Genomic DNA, 23,164 nt, shown 5'->3' with positions numbered 1-23,164 from the left:
TTCCACTATCACTCCCCACGGAGGAATATTCCAGATCCGCACCCTTTTGGCGGCAGTAAGCCTTCTCCCAACTTCCATTCTACTTTTATTCATGGCAATTTGTCTTCCTGTGCTGTGACTAAATGCGGTTCTTCCCTGCTGGAGTGCTGCCTGTGTCAGTGTTTTGCTAAGTTTTGCTAACCCCCTCTAAAGGTCAAGGTTCCCTTCTGCAAGTAGCTTCATCCCATCACAGATGGCTTAGGACCACTATGTGCCAGCTTGAAATGAATGTCAGTTTGAGCATGGAAAATAGAAACAATAAATAAACAAAACAGAGTAAAGCCACTACTATAGGTTCATTATTTTTTTCAGGATAGCTACGGTAAAGATGAAATAAGCTAGATATTTATCTTTCAAATAAAACAAAAAAGTCCTTCGGATCTCCAAGAATAAAATCCCTTCCCATATCTAGACTTTTCCAGTATTAAGAAATGTACATAATCCTTCTCTCATAAAGCAATTTAAAAGAAATTGCATTTAAGATGCATGTTATGAAGTTTGAACCTTTTTACTATTTAGATATTAAAATTTAAAATTAATAAAAGAAGCTTATTTAAAATATGTACAGTAACAAAGTTTTCCAGGGGCAAGGAATCCCGTATTGTGCTACTTATGATGAAATGATTTTCTCTTCAGATGATTTCTAAACCTGGAAAAGCAAGCTAAAGGCTTAGATTTTTTATCCTTTGTTTGACAAAATCCTCTGACTTGCTCAGTAATAGGGATCAGACTTTTCACTCAAATTAACTGCAAATTGAGTAGATTCAGAGTTTCCATCAGAGGAGATGACCTGGAACTGTAACTCATAGTTTCAAAAGCGCAAAATAGATCCATACCACATAGAACAATATCTAAGTACAAAAATGTAGAAGTTCAAGGATGATTTATATTTAAAATGACAGAGATATGTCCAGAGCGGCAGAGCCTCCTGGGCTGTACCTTCTACTGTCTTCTGGATAAACTGATAGAAGCAGAAATTATTTATGTACAAGGTGATATAAAAAAACCTCACCAGCTATCCAGAATGAAAGCTAACCTGTACTAACCAATGTTATGTTTCTGTATTACACCTTCTTAAGTTACATAGGAAAAAAAACCCACATATTTTTAGAATTCTAACTTGTTCCACAGTATTTTTCCAAGTGTATATGAGTGATAGCTATTTATTTGATTTTAGAGACATCTAAACCGCTGCCATGGCCAACAGTATGTTGCCATCTGTAAAAATAAAAGTAATTGGATAAAAGTTAACTGTCTGCCTATGATCTGATTTCCCATATGGCAACAGATACACGATGAAATAGCTGAACCAAAAAACCCCACTCCAATTGTTCTGCGAAGCGGCGCTTCCCGAGGAGCTGTCTGCCTGAATTAACTCAGCACCATGTGCTTGGGGTAGCACTGGAAATGTCTGATTGCAAAAATAGGCACGGTGAGGGTGGAGATGGGTGTGCGCCGGCGGATCACCCTGGAACAGTTTAAAAGATTACTGCCTCCAGATTTTCATTACTTTTCCCCAACTGGACGTTATTGCCTTTGTATCTGAAATTAAGTAAAAGGCTGCTTGAGCATTCCCAGCTCGTTTTTATGCCAAATAAAACAGAACTGCTGAAATCCCCTTCAGGGAGCATAAGCTGCTGGTTGAGGGTAGGCAGCAGGAACATCCAGCGACAGGTAGCAACAACATCTGGTGGGCAGCATCGCTGCTGAAACCACTGCAGCACCACATGTGTGCATCCTGAGGTACCAGCATGCGGAAGGAAAATACCTGAAGTCTACCAACAAGTTGTTAAAATAAAAATAGAAGTTATACTCAAGCAGTGTTATCAAGCCCTGTTTTAATCTAGGAGCAGTGATGTTTTTGTTATTGTAAAGCCTTCAGTATCACTTCACCTCGGTCAAGAGATATTTGGTGCACAGAGCTGCCAAATTCAGGATGACTTCTGCTAGGCTTGATCCGGTGTTGCCCTCTTTCAGGAAAACACTGATGTGACAGCAGTAGTTGAGAGCACCCATAGCTGTCTTGGATGGGGCATCTTTCCTGAATTTGGCTAGTGACGATGGCAGGGAAGGGAAAATAAGCTGTTTTGGGGTGATTGAGGGTACCTGTTATGATGGCAGGAATGCCCCATCCAACGACGTAGTAGAACCGCATGTGCCCGAAGTTGATGTTCCTCACTTCAGTCAGCATCCGGTAGATGTGGAGCTGCTCCACAAACATCCATGCAAAGGTGCTCATGTAGAAATAATGCAGGAGGATGGCAATCACGGTACACACAAACTGCAGAAGGGAAAGGGCAGGGAAATTAGAAATTCTGAATCACAATCTCATGAGTCACCAGCTCCCCCGTGCAGCTAACGGCAAGTGTAATAAAGAAGTTTCAGCAGAACAAATATACTGCCATTAATGAAGTTTTCACAGTTTCAGAAAAGCTGTTGATATTGTGAAAGCTTTTTTTTATTTTGTTTTTTTAACATTATGTGGCCTGGTCTGGTTCAGCTTTACCCTATCAGCCCAACATGCTCTTGGTCACTGCCCTTGCCCACCACGTTCTGCGGCTAATTTCTCTGTGCATATTGGCTGCACAGGTGAGACTTTTGGCTCTTCTGACTGAATTCCTTCTGCTCACAGGAGTGGCAGGGCTGGCAGAGCCCCTGGCTCTTCCTCCTGGCGCAGAGCGGGAGGTGGGGATGCCCCTCGGGAGGCTGCAGACCCTCTGCCCTGCCTCCTGTATGAGTCTGGCCTGCCCAACGCCACAGCACGTTTAGCTGCATCAGCTACACTGATCTCACTGAAAGACAAATTGCCCCTGAGAAGGGTCACCCTCAGCCTTGCACTGACTCAGTGTCTCCCATTTCCACACCAAGGGCCATCCTACGGGGTTCTTCTGCTATTTCACTCCTTCCAGGGAGCAAGATCTCTCTCTCTCCAAGACAGCATGCTATTTTGGTAGAGTTTTGTTTTGCCTTGAAGTAGACATTGTTTTGTGCCCAATACTAGTCAATAAATAAGCACAAAGAAACTCCCTGTGTTTGGTAAAGGCTGAGGAGATGTGTGAGACAGATCTCAGGCCTTCAGTTTAGGACCAGCCTCTGAGAAAGTCCTTTTGCTCTGAAAAACTTCACTTCTGGGCACGGAAATCCATGAAGCTTCAGCCCAGGAAAAGAGAACAGGATAAACATGAGCAACAGATTATTTATAGACCTTAATCAAAGAAATCCAGCATTTCTTTGAGGAAATTTCTGATCAGTCACATTAAACATCTGTCTCACAAACAGGCAAAATTTGATGGGATCTATGATCTAGCATAACATCAGCAGGCCATTTTGTCCCCATTGACTGTGTCACAGGTCTGAAAAGGTCTGTTCCATCTACAGCTCCTTTTCTGGGACTCTTTTCAAAAAATAATTGCAAAGCAAAAGCATGGATGTATCCATGGGGTAATGCAGTGGCCATCTCTTTTGTCCTTGCAGCTCTGCCCTTCACAGATGAATCCTGTAGACCTTCCACATCTATACTTCAAAAGCCATGGGGAATGCCCGGCCATTATCACCCGATTAAAATGATGCAGCCACAAGAAGATAACCACCTCCTCTTCAGATCAACCTTTTATCTAATGTCAAGATCAGAATATTTGACTAAAAAGCGGGAGAGTGGCTTCTAGGCTCTACTTGGCTTGAGCAGCAGGGTTAACCTCCTTTATGTCCGCTGCAGAAAACCACCCTAACTGCCAGGCTTTAGGATACCCTGTGTCCAGAAATGTTCAGTTCTACCCTCCTCTTGAGGCTGTGCTGCCTGCAGCCTGGCACACAAGTCATGAGGACAAACAGAAATCAGTTTAGCGCTGGCCAGGTAGTTCATATCTTCAGCTAGGAACAAGAGGATCTGGAGCTTCCAGTCCCAGGTTTGGATCTGGGTTTTATCCTACTTCAGTAGCACAAAGGGGAACATTCAGCTCTGCCAGGCAGATAGAAGAAAAAATGTAGGACCTGCTGAAACCAAAGAGACTGGGTCCTTAGTGTGAGTAAGGGTAACTGCTACAGTGTTCAAACTTGTAGCTGAAGTCACCTTTGTGACCAAATGGCCACCTTGACACCTCTGACCTTCACAGACTTGCATTTCTGTAATATCTGATAACCAGCCTTCCCTCCCAACTTAACGGGTGAAAGCAGAATGAACACAGGCACCTGACACGTGAATTGAAACCTTGCAATTAACCTTCTCCTTTCAGAAGCAAAGGATTTTGACAAGGATCTGATGATAAGCTTGAATTAAGAGCACTTTGTGTAACCATTTGATTTTTGTTTTAAAATGTTTTTACATTGTGCTTTGGATCCTTCTGTTCCCGCGCAACGCTGACCCTGCTTTCAGATTTTGGCATTGGTATAATGCTCAGAAACCTAAGTTTTCCTGCTTAACTTTGCCGAGTGAAGGGATCATACAAAGACCGCCAACTTTCTGGATTCACTTACTGCATCAGCTTTATTAGAACACCAAGTGTTATTGAAAATGTAGCTCACCAAATAAAAGACCTTTTTTCCCTCTATGCAAGCAGGGCTTTTTTTGTTCCTACTGGCACATGTGTATGAGTAGACTGCTGCCCTGAACATTACCTTTTTCAGGTAAAGAAAAAAGAAAATAAATCACTTTCTATCAACAGTCCAGGGAAAGATTAAAACCTCGCCCAGAAATGTGACTGTTAATTTACAGAAACCCATAAAAGCCAGGCTGGGTGCCAAGCAGCGCAGCATTATTTGTGCTCAAGCATTCTTTCCTTCTTTATGTTCATCAGTGCATGACTCGTTAGACAAGTCATTCCATACAGACAGATGAATAATTGTCTCAAGCAGATACAGCTTACAGCCCTCCTAACTTCTCAGGTCGACTGGATGTACTGTAAGGAGCGACATTCTGCCATATAAAATATATCCTATAACTTAAAGATATTTGCTAGTGAGTTAAAGGCTTGGGCACAACCACACCATGAGCCCCAAAGCATGAAAACGCGAAGGAGCAAAGGAGAACAATCTCACCAAGAATGACCATTAGTATTTGTGGTACTGCTGTAATGAACTGTTTTACTACTCTTATAAACTTCGCTTGGTGTTTCATGATGTTATAGAATGAATCTGGAAATGAGGAGCCATCATTTACCACATAATTTTTAGTAAGATCCTGCAGGGATGTGGGCTTGGTCCCCTGCTCCTCAGTATTCATGTTGGAGAACTAATAGAATATAAACTCTCTGCTAGTGAATTGCAGCAAAAAATGAGCGGTGTGTTCAGAAAGGCATGGGAAAGGTCAGGTTACATGGTGTGTTGTGGATCGGTTGGCAAGGTGGGTTCATTCAGACAAAGTTATTTTAATATGCAAACTCGTACATTATGAAACAAAGACAATATGGGTTACACATTATGTGAGACCATATCCCAGCAGGCAGGTCACTGCAGAAGACCTCATCATAGCAGCAGATAACTGGAGTTCCTGGTGCACAGCAATATCGAATATGGGACAAGAAGCAACACTACCAGCTGGAGAACTTCGCCCAGTTTAGCATTCATAATTTTCCAAAAGGTAAAGTGGGGAAAGAAAGCTCAGAAAAAAGAGAACAGAATAACCTGAATCTTCAAAATGGAAGAATTTAAGCAGCTTAATTTTATTTAGTTTTCCAAAATAAATACTATTGAACAGAGGCTTCTTGAGAAGACAATTTTTATAAGAGAGGTCTCTCAAATTTACTAAGAAAAGGTCTTGACAGCACTCAGGTACTGGAAGTTAAAATTAGACAAAATGCGACAGCATGTTTAACTGGGATGAGGCACTACGACACCTTACACTAACAGAGGTAAGGGACTCTGCCATCACACCACATCTCTGGTCAAGGTCAGATACTTTCTAAAATGCATGTTATAGCTCAAATGGATTTGGGAATCCAGGGTGACTCTTTAAGCTTAAGTTTTATATACGTAACAGTGAAGCTACATGATCAGGCACAACGGTACCATTACAATAACGGTGATGACACCCATTGAAAGTGGGCATTTTCTTCAATTTCTTCTGCTTGGACAATCTGGAATCAACACGGGTAATTTTGTTGTGTGTGTTTTAATCTCAAGATTTTACTTCCCTCTCAAAATTTAGACTGAAACATGTACAGTAAAAAATTTACAGAATATAAATTTTCTTCAGAGTGTCCAGATAATCCCTACACTAACATTTTGAATATTATTCATATCTGATAAAGAGATACTTTTTATCACATGTCATCACCTACAATCTACTGACTGGTAAAGGTGACTGTGAAGCTTGGCAGTGCTGGAACCCTTGCCTGCTTGTCTCCTACCTGACTGCATGGTAACCATGACTTTTGAGATGGGAGCTACTAAGAATTAGCAGCAATACTACACATAATGCTACATAGTTAAGATAGCAATGAGGTCCTAGGTACAGAACATACACACTTCATGTGTGGTGTATATGTCATACTCAGTGCATTTGTAGCTTGCAATTCTTGACATGCACAAGACTGGAGGTGCCTGCACTAAGCTTTGGCAACAGTTATGATGGGCTGAAGCCAACAATCACTGTGCCTGGAAGGCACAAAGCAAAGTGACAGGTTTCCTACTGATTCTTGGAAGTAGCAAGCTGTCCCATGCCTGGCAAGAGGCTTATCCAGAATGGCCATGGTGGTTGTGCAACATGCGTATTAGCACTTGCACAGCAACACGTAGTCGACAGCCTACCAGTCAACACCAGGAGCCGTTTGGGCTTGTGAGGCACCGGCTGCAGGAGAAACTGGAGAGCCTCCTACTGAACAAACAGAGCAAGACAGAAAACATTCTCATGGTAAGGAAGTAAGAAATCAGTATTCAGGGTTCAGCTCCTGGGATAAGCCTTCAGCAGGGCTGCTGTCATATATTCTCTGAAAATATGATACACTCCTACCTCCTGGCATTGTTATTAATCATGTAAAATGCACAAGACTATATATACCATTCCTGGAGGTGCTTAACAGACATGCAGATGAGGTTCTTAGGAACATGGTTTAGAGGTGGACTTGACAGTGCTAGGTTAATGATTGGACTGGATGATCTTAAAGGTCTTTTCCAACCAAAATGATTCTACGATTAAAAGTCTGACATTTTTCAAGTTTTCTACTTTAGGCCAAGTAGAGGAAAAGAAAGTGAAACAGATGCAAGTAGTTGTAGTCATAAAAGTCGTAGCAGGAACACCCTGACAACGCTAGCAACAAGCACAGAGTAACTCTTACCGGGTTTTCAGTCTGGTTGATTCCAATAAGGAAGACGAGCTCAGAGAAGAAAAGGGCAGCCACCAGGTTTTTGTGGATACTGTGCAAGTTGGAACGTAGCGTGCGGATCAGGACCAGCAGTATGAAGGTGATCAGCAAAGCCACCAGAGAGATGGACACGGTTGTGTAAGTGACGATCTTCAGAGGAAGCACCTCTCCATTCTGTAAAAGACAGAGTGACAGGACCATCACGAGTTTTCCCTTCCCCCTTTCCCTTTCCTTTCTATATACTACTTGGAATGTCAATGTTTTCATGGAGATTTGCTTTAGGACCAACAAGGAGTGGACGATGCCACCTCTTAAATCACTCAACATGTTGAGTGTGTATGGGTAGCGCCCAGAGAGACCTATGGTGTTTATGTCTTTGTCCCTGCTAGTGTAATTCTAGATGGACTCCGTATCAAGTGATGCCACGACTACCATGTGTTTGTAATCCTTGTCTTGCTCCCTGCTCTGCAGCACAGCCTGGCTCAGTTCTGCATTGCCAGCTATGCCGTGCACCACCAGGTATGAAGCTCCTCTGAGCAGACCCAATGGCAGGCGCTGTCAGACAAGGGGCAACATGGTCCTGACGTGCTGCAACATGGGATCCATCTGCTGACAATGCTGTGAGTCACCTTCAGAGCTCAAGCTCTGAATCAAAGTCTTTGAAAACCAAAGCCCTCGAAAACCACGAGCCTGACATCACCCACCTCTCGTTTCGAAATGTCCATCAGGACAGCAAAGCTGGTTATGTGGTTGCACTGGCAAGCGACGTGGCTGTGGTTTCTGGAAAACAGCTCACATCCTCTGGAGGACCAGGCACCTGTCCCGCCAATCCTGTGGGGAAAAAAGGCATTTCTGAGAGCTGTCCTCTGACCTCCCCTCACCTCCCGCTGCTATTGCAGCTCTTGCTCCACAACCAGAGAGGACAGAAATATTTATAGCAGCCACCTGCCTGAAAGAATATAATCAATTTTAAAAGCCTTCAGTTGAAGCAGTTTCTGGTATGACACCTGGATTTGACAGCCAGATTTTGTGGTTTTCTAACAATCTATTTTGAGTTCAAAAAAATATTTTAAAAATTGCTTTTGGGTCAGTAACCACACAAGCAGTAGAGGGAAGTGATTGCACAGAGCAAACTGGTGTAACAAAGGTAAAAAATACCAAAAATGCAGAGAGATACATGTTTTCGAGGCATCTCTGTTTCCCTAGATGTAGACACTATTTGTAGAGCTCCTATGTGAAATATGTTTCAGCAGGAATGTGATTTTGTTAGAGTTTTCCTCTGAAAGGTACACAAGAAAAGGTTAAAACCAGTAAATCATACTTCATATCAGGATGTCTCTTGTATTAACATTGAGGAGGTACTGCTCCCTTAAAAATTCTTCCCTGTGCAGCCTTGGTTAAGTCCAGTGACTTCAGGAATTATTTTGTATGAGTATTATTAATTATTCTATTCTGAAGTTAATGAGTAATAAAAATAGTCTTGTAGTTACTGAAAGAGTTTTTAATTAGAGATGACAGGACATCTTTTTCATTCAGCAATAAAATATTTGTTAAACAGTTTTAATATCACTTTCTCTTGAAAAGTACTCACTTCTAAAAAATTCTTTCATTACATGCAGTTTAAGAGCTGCTTTTTAACTGTGGCTGTATGAAGACATAACACAGACAACAATGCCATTGAATTTGCCAGCAAATAGCTAATAGATGAATCACTTTAGAGCTAATGAGTTATTCAAGCCCATACGATGTTTAAAAATTTATTGCAAAGGATTTGCCATTCCCTCATAGTTGGCAGAATCGTCTGTACATAGCAGCAATTACACCACTACACATGCAGGCAAATAGAGGAGTTTATTATTGCAAACATAACAGATTTCTCTTGCATCTTCAATCCTTTCAATGATATAATCTCCTGAAGCTTTTGACTAGGAGGCAAACATTTCCTGGGTTAGTTTGCTCTTTTATTTCCAGCACTGGATATTGCCTTTTAATGGATTTTTCCATAGGTTTATTAGAGTTTTTGGATCATTAGGAAATGAGTAACAGCTATTCCTTACCCTGGGTAGACAATACGATCCTCTCATTATACACCTGGTTTTATGGTTGAAAATTGCATTATATAAGTTACAATATTGTGAAATCATAACATATAAAGCATGCAGTCACCTCTCAACACATTTTCTTTCATTTTATCCACACTCTTGAAATACCTCCAACAGGACTGTGCTGTCTCCACAATGACATCAAGCCAACAAAACACTTGCGAGAATATACAGTTCTTAAGATTTTTCACATTTTCAAGAAGAACATGTCTGTATCTTTAACTTTACTGAATACAAAAGACCTAAATGGGCCATTTTCAGAATATTCAATCTTTTCCCTCACACTTCCCTCCTAGAGAGTCAAATACTCTTTGCTTATGTTCTGCTTATATATTAGAATTGCTTCCAAGCAACTGGAAGAGGTCTAATGTCCCAAAGAAGGTATTTCCCCTCCCTTTAATTTTTCACTAAAACAAATGAAAGCAAATCCACAATAGCTAATGGAAGGTAAGCTCCTTCTTATCAGTGTAAACGCCTTTGGGTTGACTTTTGATTCCAAAATTTATAATCCCTACTCATATAATTTCATCTGCAAAACCTCCGTCCTCCTTCTCACCAACATGAAGACTTTGTTGTGTAATTTTTTGCACTGGCCCTGGCTGAGGAATCAAGAGTGGGTACCTGCTTGCCATGTTCTCTGTCCATAGTCACTAGAGTGTAACAGAAGATGCGGCCCATGTAAGAACCGAATCATCTCCTGGAGATGCCCTCCTAAAAAGAGTGCACGGGGCAAGGAAAGTCCTGACCTAGGGACCTCAGATGAGCCATGAATTCAGGCACTGGAGTTGGACTATGCCTGTCCAGATATACACCTGTGGGCCAAAAGCATGAGCAAATACAAGGAAATAGTGAGATTTATTATTGCTGGGTGAAAAAGAACCCTGCAGAAAGACATGATAGCACTGTGTTTGTTAGAAATCACATGGCCAATCCTTTGTTTGACGAGTTATGATGATTATTTCCATTTTCTCAGGTTGGTGGGAAGTGACTACATGGCTCTGTTCCACTAGGAATCAGTTGCCAGTTGAATAAACTGAGCAAAATGGGTTTTCCTCCAGAATTATTGTCCTGGGCAGAACTTCCTTGCAACTGAGACAGGTGCCAGGCACAGCCCTAAAGCAAGCAGGATACATACGTGATGGAGTGATTCCAGAAGACACAGACGGGCTTTGTTCTCTCCTCTGTTTCCAGCATGGAGTACTCCACGATGATGGGCTTTTCCACCAGGTTGGGAGGAATCTCCCCGTCACTGTGAACGGCTGTACTCACTACAGGTGTGTTAATAATAGGACGATTTGGCAATCTGCAGAAAAAGAAAAATTGTATGGTGACCTAAACGTTAAAATGCAAAGCACTGATTTGGTAGGTTCGGCAAACAAAAGATTTCCATTGCTTCCACTCAGAAAGCGAAGTAGATGCCTTCCGCACAACTGTGTTTCCAAAAGCTGCTGGCACGCCTGATGTGGTTGTTCTCCCACAGCGTGACAGAGGAGGACAAGAGACAGAGCTGTGGTGACAACTGCAGCACAGGTGACATTTAGCCAGTAGAAAAGCAGGTCTGCCTCCCCTGCACACTCGAAGCAAGTGGAAGAAAGGGTCTGCACAACTCACAGACAGGTTTGAAGTTTACCTCAAGCTTCTTCGGTCAGGATCGTAGTTTTCAGGCAGGAGGTGTCCCAGGGATCGGTATATAATGACCATGGCAACAGTATGATGTGTGGAGTCATCTGGGTGTCGCTTCTTTCTCTTTGCAAAAGCATTCTCAGGGCTTAGAGCATCACTGTTCACCTTAGAGGACATTTTTTGGTTTGAAGGCTTCATTGTAGGCACTGCTATGGAATTAACACAAATATTAAATTATTTCCAAAAAACTTTGGGGCTACCATTTAAACTGGCAATTTTACTTTGCAAAGATACAGAGATGTGACTGTCATTATAACTCTAGGCTCACAGCATTGAGTATGCTCCTAATGTTATATTTGATATTTTAAATAAAATTTTAGCTCATTTCACAGTTATATAGGTGACAATCAAATAATCATCAAACCATAAATAATCATTTAGCCTAGCTAGAAAATAAGACATTTCTAAGCTAGAAGATCCATTAGTAAATAAATACTCTGTGCATGATTTAAGGAGAACCTTAAAACAACAGGCATGTTAGTAAATTGCATATATCTTTCTATATGGCAAAGCTAGTGTTATAAATATAACAACTGGTCACATGGGTGTTCTCCCTGCTAATTCTCTTATATATTGAGCTTTCAGTTTTGGCAGTATCTCTTAAAATTCACATTTGCTTTTTCTTTACAGGAAAGACACAGGTCATGTAAGCAGGTGCCCTATTTCTGATGACAAAGCCATAAAGATGTATTAGCTTATTCACTGTTATGTGTTCTTTTCGCAAGTGTTACTGTTTCCCCATTTGGAGGATATTCAGCCATGGTATGTGTATTATAACTGCACTTTGGGTTAGCCTCTCTCTCTTCTCTTGCCCGAGGTAACTTGTCGTTCCTCTCAGCAATCTCTGGTACATCAGAGACGCCGGGAAGCAGGTACTTCCCCACGTATTCTCCCTCATCATCCATCTCCCTGCGCAGCTCAAGACCCTTTATTTGCTGTCTAGTTCTGATAACTGGCTCTGCTCACAGGTTTGGATTCTCCATCTCTCACCCCAGCTCCCTCCATCTCTGCAAGGACCAGACGCAGGTGGCTGTGGGGCTGCAGGCTCCGGGCAGCCATCCTGTCCCACCCCATCCCGGTGGGAACGGACACAGAGCGCGTCTCCCGCTTTGACAGGGTTGGAGGGGCCATGAGTGAGACCTGACAGACAGGTACAGCCAGTTACACAGACCCCCGCGCTCCCACCGCTGCCGGCAGGCAAAATGCCTCACAAGTATGCGCAGCTGCTGCAGCCCTAAATAATGTTCGCTTGTGTAGACGGTTTCCCCGTTCTCACCCTTGTACCGCTCCGCTGCAAGAGGATTAATCACGCTCCTTGGGAGCTCGTCAAAATCGCCCTCCAAACGGCAGCAGAAGGGTTTTACCTTTCCTGTCTGAGGGTCTGAACAAAGTATCAGGGAAGACAACAGACGACTCCAGATCTTTTGGATAATCTTCTTTAATCTCATGAAATCGTGGTATTCTAGCTCCCGTAAAATTAGTCTTGTCAAAGATGTCAACAGCAATAACTGGGGAAAAAAAAATTATCCCACAAAATTAACTTCAATGCTTTCAGATATGATATTGTGAAAAAATGAAACAGGATTGAAAGGTTAAAATACCTGCACAATGCAGAGAACACATCTAAACCCCAAAATACAAAGTCAAATTTAATTTATCTCAATTAACACCTTAAATGACAACCCAAAGCTTATGTGCCAGCATTATGCTACATTTATCAAATTATAAATTTATTTTGCAGTGGAAAGGAATTCACAAGACGGTATATCATACTAGAAAAATACTACTGAAAACACTGGAAATACAGAAGAGGCCTGTTCCAATTTCAGACGTGCTTCTTGTAGGAAAGACTAAATCTGCTGCTTCAGAAATATAGTTCTACTTCTGTTAAACGGTAGAGTCAGCCGAGCAAAGAAAATAACCTGGATTTTAACCGGGACTACTCCTCAGTCCTCCAGTTCTCCTTCCTCTACACTAGCAGCTCCTCTCTGGTTCACCTCATCAGCTCTGCCTGTTGTCTAACTGCCAAAATATTTAAAAGCAGCTGAGTTGGCTTGAACTCTCCAATTTCAGAGAAGTCACTGAGTGCCAATTTAGGTGTTCAAATAAAAGTGAGAAACTGGAAGTCCTGGGGGTAACCCTACACTGAAAGCTGTGATCCACTGCAAGTTTCTATATGAAGAAATATCCAAGTTAAGATCTGCAAATTCCCACTCCTTTCCTAGTCTCTAAATAACTCCCAGATGAGCCATTAGGAAACTCCATTAACACCATGTTCACCTGGAAAAACTGTTCAAAGGAAAACAGGCCTCTTTCAGGCCAGAGTTGCCTCATCCTTCCCAACCTCATGCCTTTTTACTCAGGAAGAGCTGGTAGAAAAAATTCACAATTTACAACCTGCAAGAAATTCTGGTTTTTGTTTTCATCTCGGTTCAGTTTGGTAAAAATACTGAGCGTATGTTTTTTCTGAGTGTGAGGATAAAAATATTTTCATTCTGATAGTCCTGAATCAAAAGGAAATGTTCTGGTTTATAAAACAGAAACCAAAGTATTTCAGTTTGGCTTAGTTCAACAACAATCCTTCCCCCAATGATGCTGATGCAGGGCTTTATAAACTTTGTAGCTTGAACGTCTCATGCCTTTGCTTTTTATGCCCTTGTGACCGTGGACATGAAGCACTCTCAGGACAAGGTTTGTAGGCAAAAGTAAATTAACTTCTTATACCAATGGGTGTAGTTGGGAAAATAAGATGGGGTTTTGGGCATATAAACCCTGCTTCAGGTCTAAAATAATAGCAGCAGCTTAAAAAGCTAAATACAAGTTCAGGCTGATAATAATTCAGACCACCTCTGAAAGAAAAACCAGAGAGCAAAGCTGCTCAGGAGGGACCTGTGCAGGTCACCCAGCTCAGCCTCAGCGCCCGCTCAGAGCAGGATCATCACCAACCCCCGACCTGCTCACGGTGTTGGTGCCTGGGGAGAAAATGGAACAGAGAGGGCAGGGAAGAAAATGGGGAAAGAGACCGACCAGGCTGTGGTTGTGCTTCACTTGCACGTTGACCGTGGGGACACTGGTGAAGTGTCACAGTCCTGCAAGTGCAGGAACTGCCCTCTGCTTGTGAGGGGAGGCATTTACTGGAATAGGAGGGGAAAGTATCTGAGTATGTCTGACATTTCCTTCTCAGTTTTGACCCATTCTGGAAGTTTTGGACACCAAGGAATTTGCTCTTATGATAGGTTTTGAAAGGCTTAGAGGGTGTTTGAGGGCTTGGATGGGTGATTCTGAGAAAATACCTTTCAGCACAGGAATTTCTACAGAAGATGATTTTCTGGATAGGTTCCAGCATAGGAAAGCATGTGAAAATCAGAGGTATATGATCAATAATAGGATTTTTTTTCCTGTACTGCAGTAATTCTTCAGGTGGTGGTGGCGCGATTCTTTCAAAAACATGATTTACTATGTTCAGCTAGGTGGTCTCAAAAGGCACTACCTTTACTTACCAACTTTCTCCTTCCTACCACCTGTATACTACTGCAGCTGCAACAAAGTGCCACGAAGAGCAGTGGCACAGCCCAGAGGGAAAACAGACCAGGCATCTCCCAGGAGACCCCTATGGCAACTGACTTGAAATGAATGCACTGATCAGATTAGAAAATCCAAGTATGTTGTTTCTCCGTGGGCACTACTAAAGCAGACAACTAGTACCTATATCTAGTACATTTTTAAAGCTCTAATAAAAAAGGCAGTTTTCAACAGAAATACTCACTCATGTTAGGGGCAACGATGACAAAAGGTCTCATGTAGGTTTTCTTCATGTTCTGGGCCACGTTGTTGAAATATTCCTCATAGTGCCTGAGCAGATGAGCAGTGCCACCCTCCGTTCGCTGAATTTGCTCCCAGTGCTCCTTGTTGCTGGGGTCCAGTAGAGCACTACCCACTTTGATAATATTCTGAGAAACAAAGTACAAGCCTAAATTATGAAGCAAACAAAGTGCTGGGTTTCAAGTGAGGAATATTGAAAATGATTGGCATTACTGCCTCAGGTGAGCATCTAATGAAATATTTTAATGCAGGCATGTTCTGCTGCAGCCGTATGAAAATATGCACACCAGTTACTCACCTTGAGGGTTTTTTGCTACATAAAGAAAATCCCTCCAAACTTTTTATGAGCAAAGTAAGCCGAAGTTGGAGGTTGTAAGAGAACTGCCTACTTTCTTTCCCCTTTATGACAGGAAACGTAGCAAGAAAATGCAGAAGGAAAGCTTAACCATATTTTCTTTGTCTCAGAGTAATGAGAGACAAGAAAAGCGGAATCTTTGGTATGTAGGCTGAAGAATGACCACAAAGAAATCAAAATAATGTGATATGTTAAAAATCAAAAGAAAGCCATAAGATAGCAATATTTCTCTCTTTTATTTAGATTTTCATTTTTTAATTTGTTGATTCCTGGACAACTAACATGGTGAAGAATGACAAGAGCGAATATTAACTGATACATAAAAACTTGAAGATTTATAAGAAAACTTGAATTACGTTGTTCTCCTCCCATTTTTATGTTGCTTACAAATGGTGTTAAAATGGAAATTCTAGCTGAGGACCTGCCCCTTCTGCCCTTTCTTACAAGAATATCCAAAGGGACCCCCAGACTGAATGGAGAAAGACTCCAAAAGAGAGTCTTAAATGGTTTAAATGGGAAAGGCACTAAGAAGTTTTTAATTTTGGTTTACATATGAAATATATTGTTATGTCAAAACCTAATTCCTAACTAAGGTAAAATTTGCATAAATGATGGTAGGAACTAATAACCTCAAGCCCTACAACAGCAAAGGCAAACATTTACGCTTCCTTTAGAAGAAGAGGAGGAAGATGCTGTATTCTCTTAAGTACTGTCTGATGTTGTGAGCCTGTACCTGAGATAGAAGAGGCTGCCAGTATGGTCACTTTTATCTAGGGTGAGAAGCACTACATGGTTCCCCAGGAACGCAGGAGACACACGCTGTACTTGGTACCCGGCCTCCTCGGTGTTTGTGAATGTTATTTATTTTTTTATTATCCATTTTTCAGGTTTCTACCTGAGACTATTGAAAAAAAAAAAAAAGAATTCCTTCTCCCTTTGTGCTCTCTCAGTCTGGGATGTTACCTTGTTTTTCTCAAGAGCTTTACTCATTATTTTTCAAATTCCTGACCTATCCTAAAAATATTTAGGGAGTTCTTGAAAACATCATTTGTATGGGTTTCAGTGCCAAGTGCAGAGAATAATAAATTAAAGCAGAGGTTTCTAAGCATTTTTTTTTCACTTATTGTTCTTGCTTTTTCTTAACAAAACATGCTAAAAATGAAGTTTCTTTTCTCTGAATGGGGGAATTCACTCCCTCCGCAGCCCACAGGTGCAAGTCTGTCAGCACAGTGTCTCCTTAGGAAAGGAAAAACCAAATCTCTTGAAATCTGCTGCATCTAAAATGTTAGGCCTGCATAACCAACTTCGCATTCTAAACTGAGAAGACTGTCTAATTTGTGAAACATATTAAGCAACTACATGATATTCACTTTGGTCAAAGATAAATTTAATTATCCACCGCCATAAAACTTTTATGGGGAACTGTAAGGGCTCAGCACAGTATGTAGTTATCTCTTACTTCATTGAACTCCACGTCCCTTGTGGCTGCCAGGTCAAACCCTTGCTGCTGGCTCTCATATCGGAGGACCCGGATCATCATCTGGTATGCTGTCCTCACATCATTGCCATACAAGCTGGGTGTGTATTTGGTGGCATTCTGCAGCACTCTCACGATTCGTATGGTTTTGTCACCATCCAACTTGGTCTCGTTGTGGTGTAACTTCTCATTCTGAATTAGAAAAGAAGGAAAACAAGACCTAATGATGTATTTTTTTTTTTTTTTTCATTCTAGTTACAAAAAAAATCACCATTTAGGGGTTTTGGCACATTTACAAAAACAATCATAATTTAAAGGTTTTTGGCATGAAGGAGTTGTTTGATCAAAATGGTGTTTGTCTTGAGAAAAGGTGGACAGAACAATTCAATGGAAAAGGTAACTGAGAGCCAAAAAAACACATGGGGCTCAGTCAAAAGAGACAGTGCAGGGATATCAAACTGGAGTCTGAATTGATGATCATTTACAAAATACAGGCAAAACCAATAAAACAACGCTTACCATGACTTTTAGATCCACAAAAGTGCTGGTTGTGCAGTTGAAAAGATCAGGAGGTAGCCAGCCCTTCTCAATGTTACAATGGCGAACTGCATTTCCTGAAGGAAATGAAGTGTTAATGGTAAATAACGCTCTGAATTGTGCTGGGTAAGTCTTCACAGATTTCAATTATCCTAGGCTTTCAGATTTCCTACATTTTCAGGTTTCTTAGAGTTATGCACATATTTCACTTTCCAAACTGGGATTCTTGTCTGAGAAAAGTTAAATCCTACTAATCTTCATGAATCATTTTCCCCAGGCTTTAGAGAAAAGTTAGGCAAGCTTCAATATCTGCCCAACCGCTCTCAGCCTCACTGCCCCAACGTTCTCAAATGAATTCAGCAATTTATTGATACCAAATATAAGAAAGACTGTGCACTTCCTAAACATTTCTGAAAACATATCCCTGCTCAGATTCCTGTGCAACAGCCTGTACAGGAAGACCCCCCGGACAAGTTCTGTCTCCATGTCGAAACGTGCCAGCACCTTCGCACGCTGCATGTGGGAAACACTTCAGCCAACGTGTACAATAATTGCCTTTGGCCTCTTGTCAATGGTCTGTGAGCAGCTTACTCTTTAATTTATCCTGTTATTTTGTACTATTTGTCAAATAATTTTCTCGGTTGTGGATCCTTCACAGTGAATTGCACGTTATCAAATTCAAAATTTACATTGTGCTAGTTAACTTGCACATAACATTTTGTGTGTGTCTAAGAATTATAATTAATTGAATAGTATCTAATTATATTATTTCTCTTCCATGACTAGGCAAACACAATTAAGCTTCAGATTCTTAGCTTGAATATTCATACTATAAGGTTTACTTTTTTGAATGTTCTGTAAAATGCCCTTAAAACTTGCAATTCCTACATGTACCCTTGCCTGCTAGCCTATTTGCTAGAAGAGACACTGCCGTCAACCACAAGCACAGTGCAGAAAGCTCATTTCAGTTCAACTTCATAGTGCTTAATAATGTAAATATTCTTCACTTCAATATTATTATTATTATTAATAATAATAATAATAGTAATAAATTCTATCCCCTAAAATGCTCAGAACAGGAGCTTGTTTGACCACAAATCTTCTGCACACCTACAGGCAGTGACCTCCCCCCTGTAATATTTGGGGAAGCCACATAACCATTTATAACTCCTTGAGCCTGAGGAGCGCTTGCAGCAGAGAGTTATCAGGCCCAGAAATGAGGCAGAGGTCTCATTTCCCACAGAACAGCCTACAGAAAAGATTGTAAACTCTGTTTTCAATAACCTGATGAACATTTTCAGGGACATGTGAGAAAAGCAGATTGTCATTTGTTTGCTGTACAAAACGACACAGCTCTTGTGCTTCATAAAATGCACTGTTCAGCCGCCTGAATTATGGGTTAGAGAAAAGATGGTGAGTGGAAAAACGAAAGTTCTGTTGTAACTCTTAGCTTTGTTAGCCTGCAATGCTAGTAAAGTAATCATCACATAAATGATTCTCCTCATTTTATCTTTGCCCAGAGGAGCTGTATCACTAAAGAACATGTACAAGTCACTAGAAACTAAGAGTTACATGTATAAGAATTGCTTGATAGAGTAAACAGAAAACTGGATTGTGGTTTTTTTTAAATACAGATAGAGATTTTCTGTTCTTTAGATGTGTTTATCTGCTGCACTTTTGTACTTATTTTTTGCTACTATTCCAAATGTATTTTAACAGTGCTTGAGTTTCAGCTCGCTAAACTTTTCTGCTCATGATATGCATGAGCTATGCTGTAATCTCTAGACTAAATGAATTAACGCCATTCCCTATATACACCTTTTTTTTTTTCTCTTTTTTCCCCCTCAAACAGGCATGTAGATAAAACAGTTAATTTTCTACCCAGGGAACTTACCCACTGATCCCTTAGGACAGGGCACAGCAGCTGGCTGGCCAAATTTGGTCTGTGGCCACCAAATACCAGCCTCGAAAGCTTTGGGACAGCCATTATAAATTACTGAAAACAGAAAAAAAAAATGATGCCATTTTTCTGACAAGATAAAAATCACAACAAGGAGATATTTCATCCTGCCCAAAGGACCTTCCTGCAATTCCCAAGCCATCTGCAATGCCTTCCCAGTGGTAACTCGTCAGCTGCTCCTCATCCAGCAGCGCGGGCAGACAGGTACAGGCAGAGGAGAGCCCAGGATGATTATGGGGCTCTGGATTTTGGCTCTGCCTATCTCTGCCTGCTCCTTTATTGTGGGAAAACGTTTCCCCTTCATTTCACCCACACACTGTGGCGAGACGGCTGCTGCAGCAGCTTTGTGCTGATCACAGGAGGGTGGGTGGATGAGAGGAAAGGTGGGACAGGCAGGACGGGACAGAAAGGCTCTGGATGCGTGGTGCTGCCTCTGCGGGCAGAAGGTGTGAGGGCTCTCACCTGCCTCTTCAGCACAGCAATACAATGCTGCACAGGCAGATAACTCGGGTTTCAAGCAAAATTAGGATTAGTGTTCTGCCCTCTGCCCCCCCGCCCTGGCCCAGCTAGCTATATTTCCATTTGATGAAAATTAAAGAAATATGAGCTTTTTTATTTATCTCCAGCCCCTGTGAGTCATACTGGCATGGATTTAGGTGGAGGGGGTCCAAGTTTAGGCTGCTGCAGCTCCCATTGTTCCTGGTGGAGCCACCTCTTTGGGCTCACATGCGCCCCAGGATGCTACATGGCCATGGCTGTGTGACCCCTTGTGTCCCCCCGCCAGCGGCTCCGATCCCACACAGCCCAGCTGAGCAGCAGCACTGGCTGGACAGGAGGTACCTTCACAGCCCTTCACAGTCACTTCAGCAAAGGGGTTGTCGCAGCGGTTGCACTGCCGCCCTATGACGCCAGGCTTGCAAGGACACTGTCCCGTCTCCATGTCGCAGGCACGTGTGTGGGAGCCGGATGGGAAGCAGTCACAGGGGTAGCAAGTGTCACTGCTCTGGGGCCTGTAGTAATTTGCCTAGAAAAAACAAAATTATAGACAGAAGGTATTTGGCTTGTATTGCAAATTGCTTGTGTTTCTGAAATCCTGCTCTAATAGCATGTGCATCAACCTAGCAAGTGACAGGACATGAAGAAATGGCCTCAAGTTGTGCCAGGGAAGGTTCAGATTGGATATTAGGAAACACTTCTTCACAGAAAGGGTTGTAAAGCACTGGAACAGGCTGCCCAGGGAAGTGGTGGAGTCACCATCCCTGGTAGTGTTTAAAAGATGTGTAGATGAGGCTCTTAGGGACACAGTTTAGTGCTAGGGTTAGGTTATGGTGAGTGTCAAGAGGATGGAGCCAGGCTCTTCTCAGTGACAACCAATGGTAAGACAAGGGGTAATGGGTACAAACTGAAACACAGGAGGTTCCACTTAAACTTGAGAAGAAACTTCTTCTCAGTGAGGGGAACAGAACACTGGAACAGGCTGCCCAGGGGAGCTGTGGAGTCTCCTTCTCTGGAGACATTCAAAACCAACCTGGACACCTTCCTGTGTAACCTCATCTGGGTGTTCCTGCTTTGGCAGAGGGATTGGACTAAATGATCTTCCAAGGTCCCTTCCAATTCCTAACATTTTGTGGTTCTGTGACTCAATGATCTTAGGGGTCTCTTCCAACCAAAATGATTCTATGATTCTATGATAAAGGGGCTAATTTTCAAACCACAGGATAGTAATGATACTACTATTAACAGAAAATGTAATAGCTATGGGAAGCACACTGTGTTAGCCAGGACAACACAAAGAGGCAGAGCTGAACACTGGGGGGCTGGCTGGGCTGCCCTGTGCCACGGAGACCTGCAGTCTGGACCACCACTTGCAGTGCAGGCAGAGGGCCCATGTTACTCCTCATGTACTTGCTGCCAGTGCCCGGCAAATTTATTCTTGGAGGAAACCAACAGTTGCTGTGTGTCCTGCTGGCATTTTGGAAAGCAATAGCGAGCCAGATTTGCTGCCCTGGTCTGCAAAGGCACAGCTCCTCTGATGTCATTCAAGCCTATTGTAAAACCTATTGTAAGGGGTCCTTTGTAAAACCTTTAGAAGTGGGGCAGCTACCCTCCCATGTCCCCTGTCTGTCCATGCCTGTCTGTAGCAAATTCCTCATAAACTCCACAGCTGGCACTTAGGAAAGCATTTATCCTCTCGTGTTATTTACCTCTCTCCAGCTGCTAGGCCTTTTGCTGGCCATTGTACAGGGGAGAGCTTCACCCAGCTGGCCTGAGTGTTTCATGGCTATTATTCACTTACGATACACAAAACAGCACCGGCACTCCTCTGCACCCAGGTCTGATCTCCCTCGATAAACAGGGCTGCACTTCAGAGAGATCAGAGCTGGGCTTTCATCCTCTCGGTTTGGCTTTCCAAACGCAAATAAGATAAGAGCTGCACAGCATGATTTTGTGAAGGGTGGTGCCAGCAAAATGTTTTAGGTAAAGATTAACAACACTGTGCACATATGTATGATACGAAGCACAACTGTGTGTACTTTGTCTCAGATCTCACTTGTTGCAGTTACTAGTGGTACAGTAACTTTTTAAACTAAAGAAATTTCAACTTAAGACTGGTTTCTCTTGCTTACCTTGCAGCGGCATTCTCCGTTGGTCTTATTGCAATCAGAATCAAACCCTTTACTAGTCTCACAATTACATGGGCCACAGATGGGATTTCCCCACCAGCCTCTGGGACAAGGCAGGTCAATCCTATAAAAGAAAATTATATTGAAAGACAGTTCTTTAAGCTTCCTCTTAAAAGGTGGGAAAAAAAGAGCTTTGGGTCAAATCTGCATTCAACTCCATCAGCTTATAGAGTGCAATGTATCTCGCTGCAGCAGCCATCACTCTCTCTCTCTATAAAAATATATATACACTGTAATAAAGGAAAATAAAGAATATCAGTGCTATGAAACCCTAGAGGGAATGCTTCTGTAAATGTTTTCACGACTAGCTCCTCTATGTAAGGAGCATACACCTGTACAAGCAAATAAAGTGCTTTTTCCTCTGGGAGAGTGCGATGGGGCCCACACTGCCAAGTGGAATGGTACCGGTCCCACCAGTCCCATTCCCTGCCAGGGAAAGTGTTGATGGGCCCAGGCTGTAGAGTTTGTGCAAGGTTGTGCTGCGTTTCAACAGCTCGGGCAGCTGCAGGAGATGCTGAGCCCATGCCCTGGTCTGCCTACTGCCACAGACAGCCTTGGTGTACAGGTCCCCAACACTTTATATCCTGGTTCCCACCTCCACGGGTTCATGTCCCAGCCCTGCTGTGGGAGGCAGTGCTTGTCCAGCCTGTGGGGACACCAGCTCAGGTGCAAAGCTGGCTGCAAGCTCACCCTATAAAGGAAAGTCACCACTTTCAGCCAACCTGGCTTTCTCAGCCAGCTCACCACAGGGTTTGAAAAGCCCTGGTCTGCCACAGCGGGGGAAGAGGAGGAGGAGGAGGAAGAGGACACATGTGGTTGGGGAAGAGGGAAGAGTGGCAGCTTTGATCCAGACTGTGAATCAAAGACTATGATTCAGAATATGAGTGTGGCAGCACAGCCTGTCGAAAGCTGTGCAGCAGCCTGAAAGCCACCCCTGCTGAAGGATAACCCTTGTTCTCACTGTTTCTGTTTCTTCTGGGTGAGCTTCTGAGCAGGTTTGTCCCACAGATTCCCCAACACTGGTATTGGCAAGGAGAGCTCTGGGAAGGGGCCAGGGCAGTGACCGGGTCTCTGTTAGCTGGAAATCTTTGTCAAGTGATAGCCTCAAGGATGATGCTGCTGAGTCTGTGATCACCCTAATGCACAAGGAATCCCCTTCCTGCTGCTCATTTTAGGAAAGAAAAGCCGTTTGCCATCTGTTTCAAAA

General features: G+C 42.5%; 1 protein-coding gene across 6 annotated transcripts in view; it reads right to left on the bottom strand.

Annotated features, from left to right (window-relative positions):
- Positions 1-23,164, bottom strand: part of CELSR1 (cadherin EGF LAG seven-pass G-type receptor 1) — a 167,552-nt gene that overhangs the window by 12,634 nt on the left and 131,754 nt on the right. For 4 of the 6 annotated variants that reach the window (XM_065048976.1, XM_065048980.1, XM_065048979.1 and 1 more), the window contains exons 14-25: positions 21,901-22,021; positions 20,114-20,297; positions 19,208-19,309; positions 17,296-17,390; positions 16,759-16,968; positions 14,889-15,072; positions 12,487-12,630; positions 11,070-11,271; positions 10,575-10,742; positions 8,042-8,168; positions 7,311-7,511; positions 2,146-2,320 (exon numbers count right to left, since the gene is read on the bottom strand). In XM_065048976.1, coding sequence (XP_064905048.1) covers positions 2,146-2,320; positions 7,311-7,511; positions 8,042-8,168; positions 10,575-10,742; positions 11,070-11,271; positions 12,487-12,630; positions 14,889-15,072; positions 16,759-16,968; positions 17,296-17,390; positions 19,208-19,309; positions 20,114-20,297; positions 21,901-22,021 — 1,913 coding nt within the window. The remainder of the gene's footprint in view (positions 1-2,145; positions 2,321-7,310; positions 7,512-8,041; positions 8,169-10,574; positions 10,743-11,069; positions 11,272-12,486; positions 12,631-14,888; positions 15,073-16,758; positions 16,969-17,295; positions 17,391-19,207; positions 19,310-20,113; positions 20,298-21,900; positions 22,022-23,164) is intronic. The other 2 variants (XM_065048981.1, XM_065048977.1) reach the window with 1 other exon arrangement.

The sequence above is a fragment of the Columba livia genome, chromosome 1, assembly GCF_036013475.1.
Source record: "Columba livia isolate bColLiv1 breed racing homer chromosome 1, bColLiv1.pat.W.v2, whole genome shotgun sequence".
Taxonomy (NCBI): domain Eukaryota; kingdom Metazoa; phylum Chordata; class Aves; order Columbiformes; family Columbidae; genus Columba; species Columba livia.
Note: the sequence above shows the minus strand (reverse complement) of the source record. Positions and strands in the feature narration are given on the sequence as shown.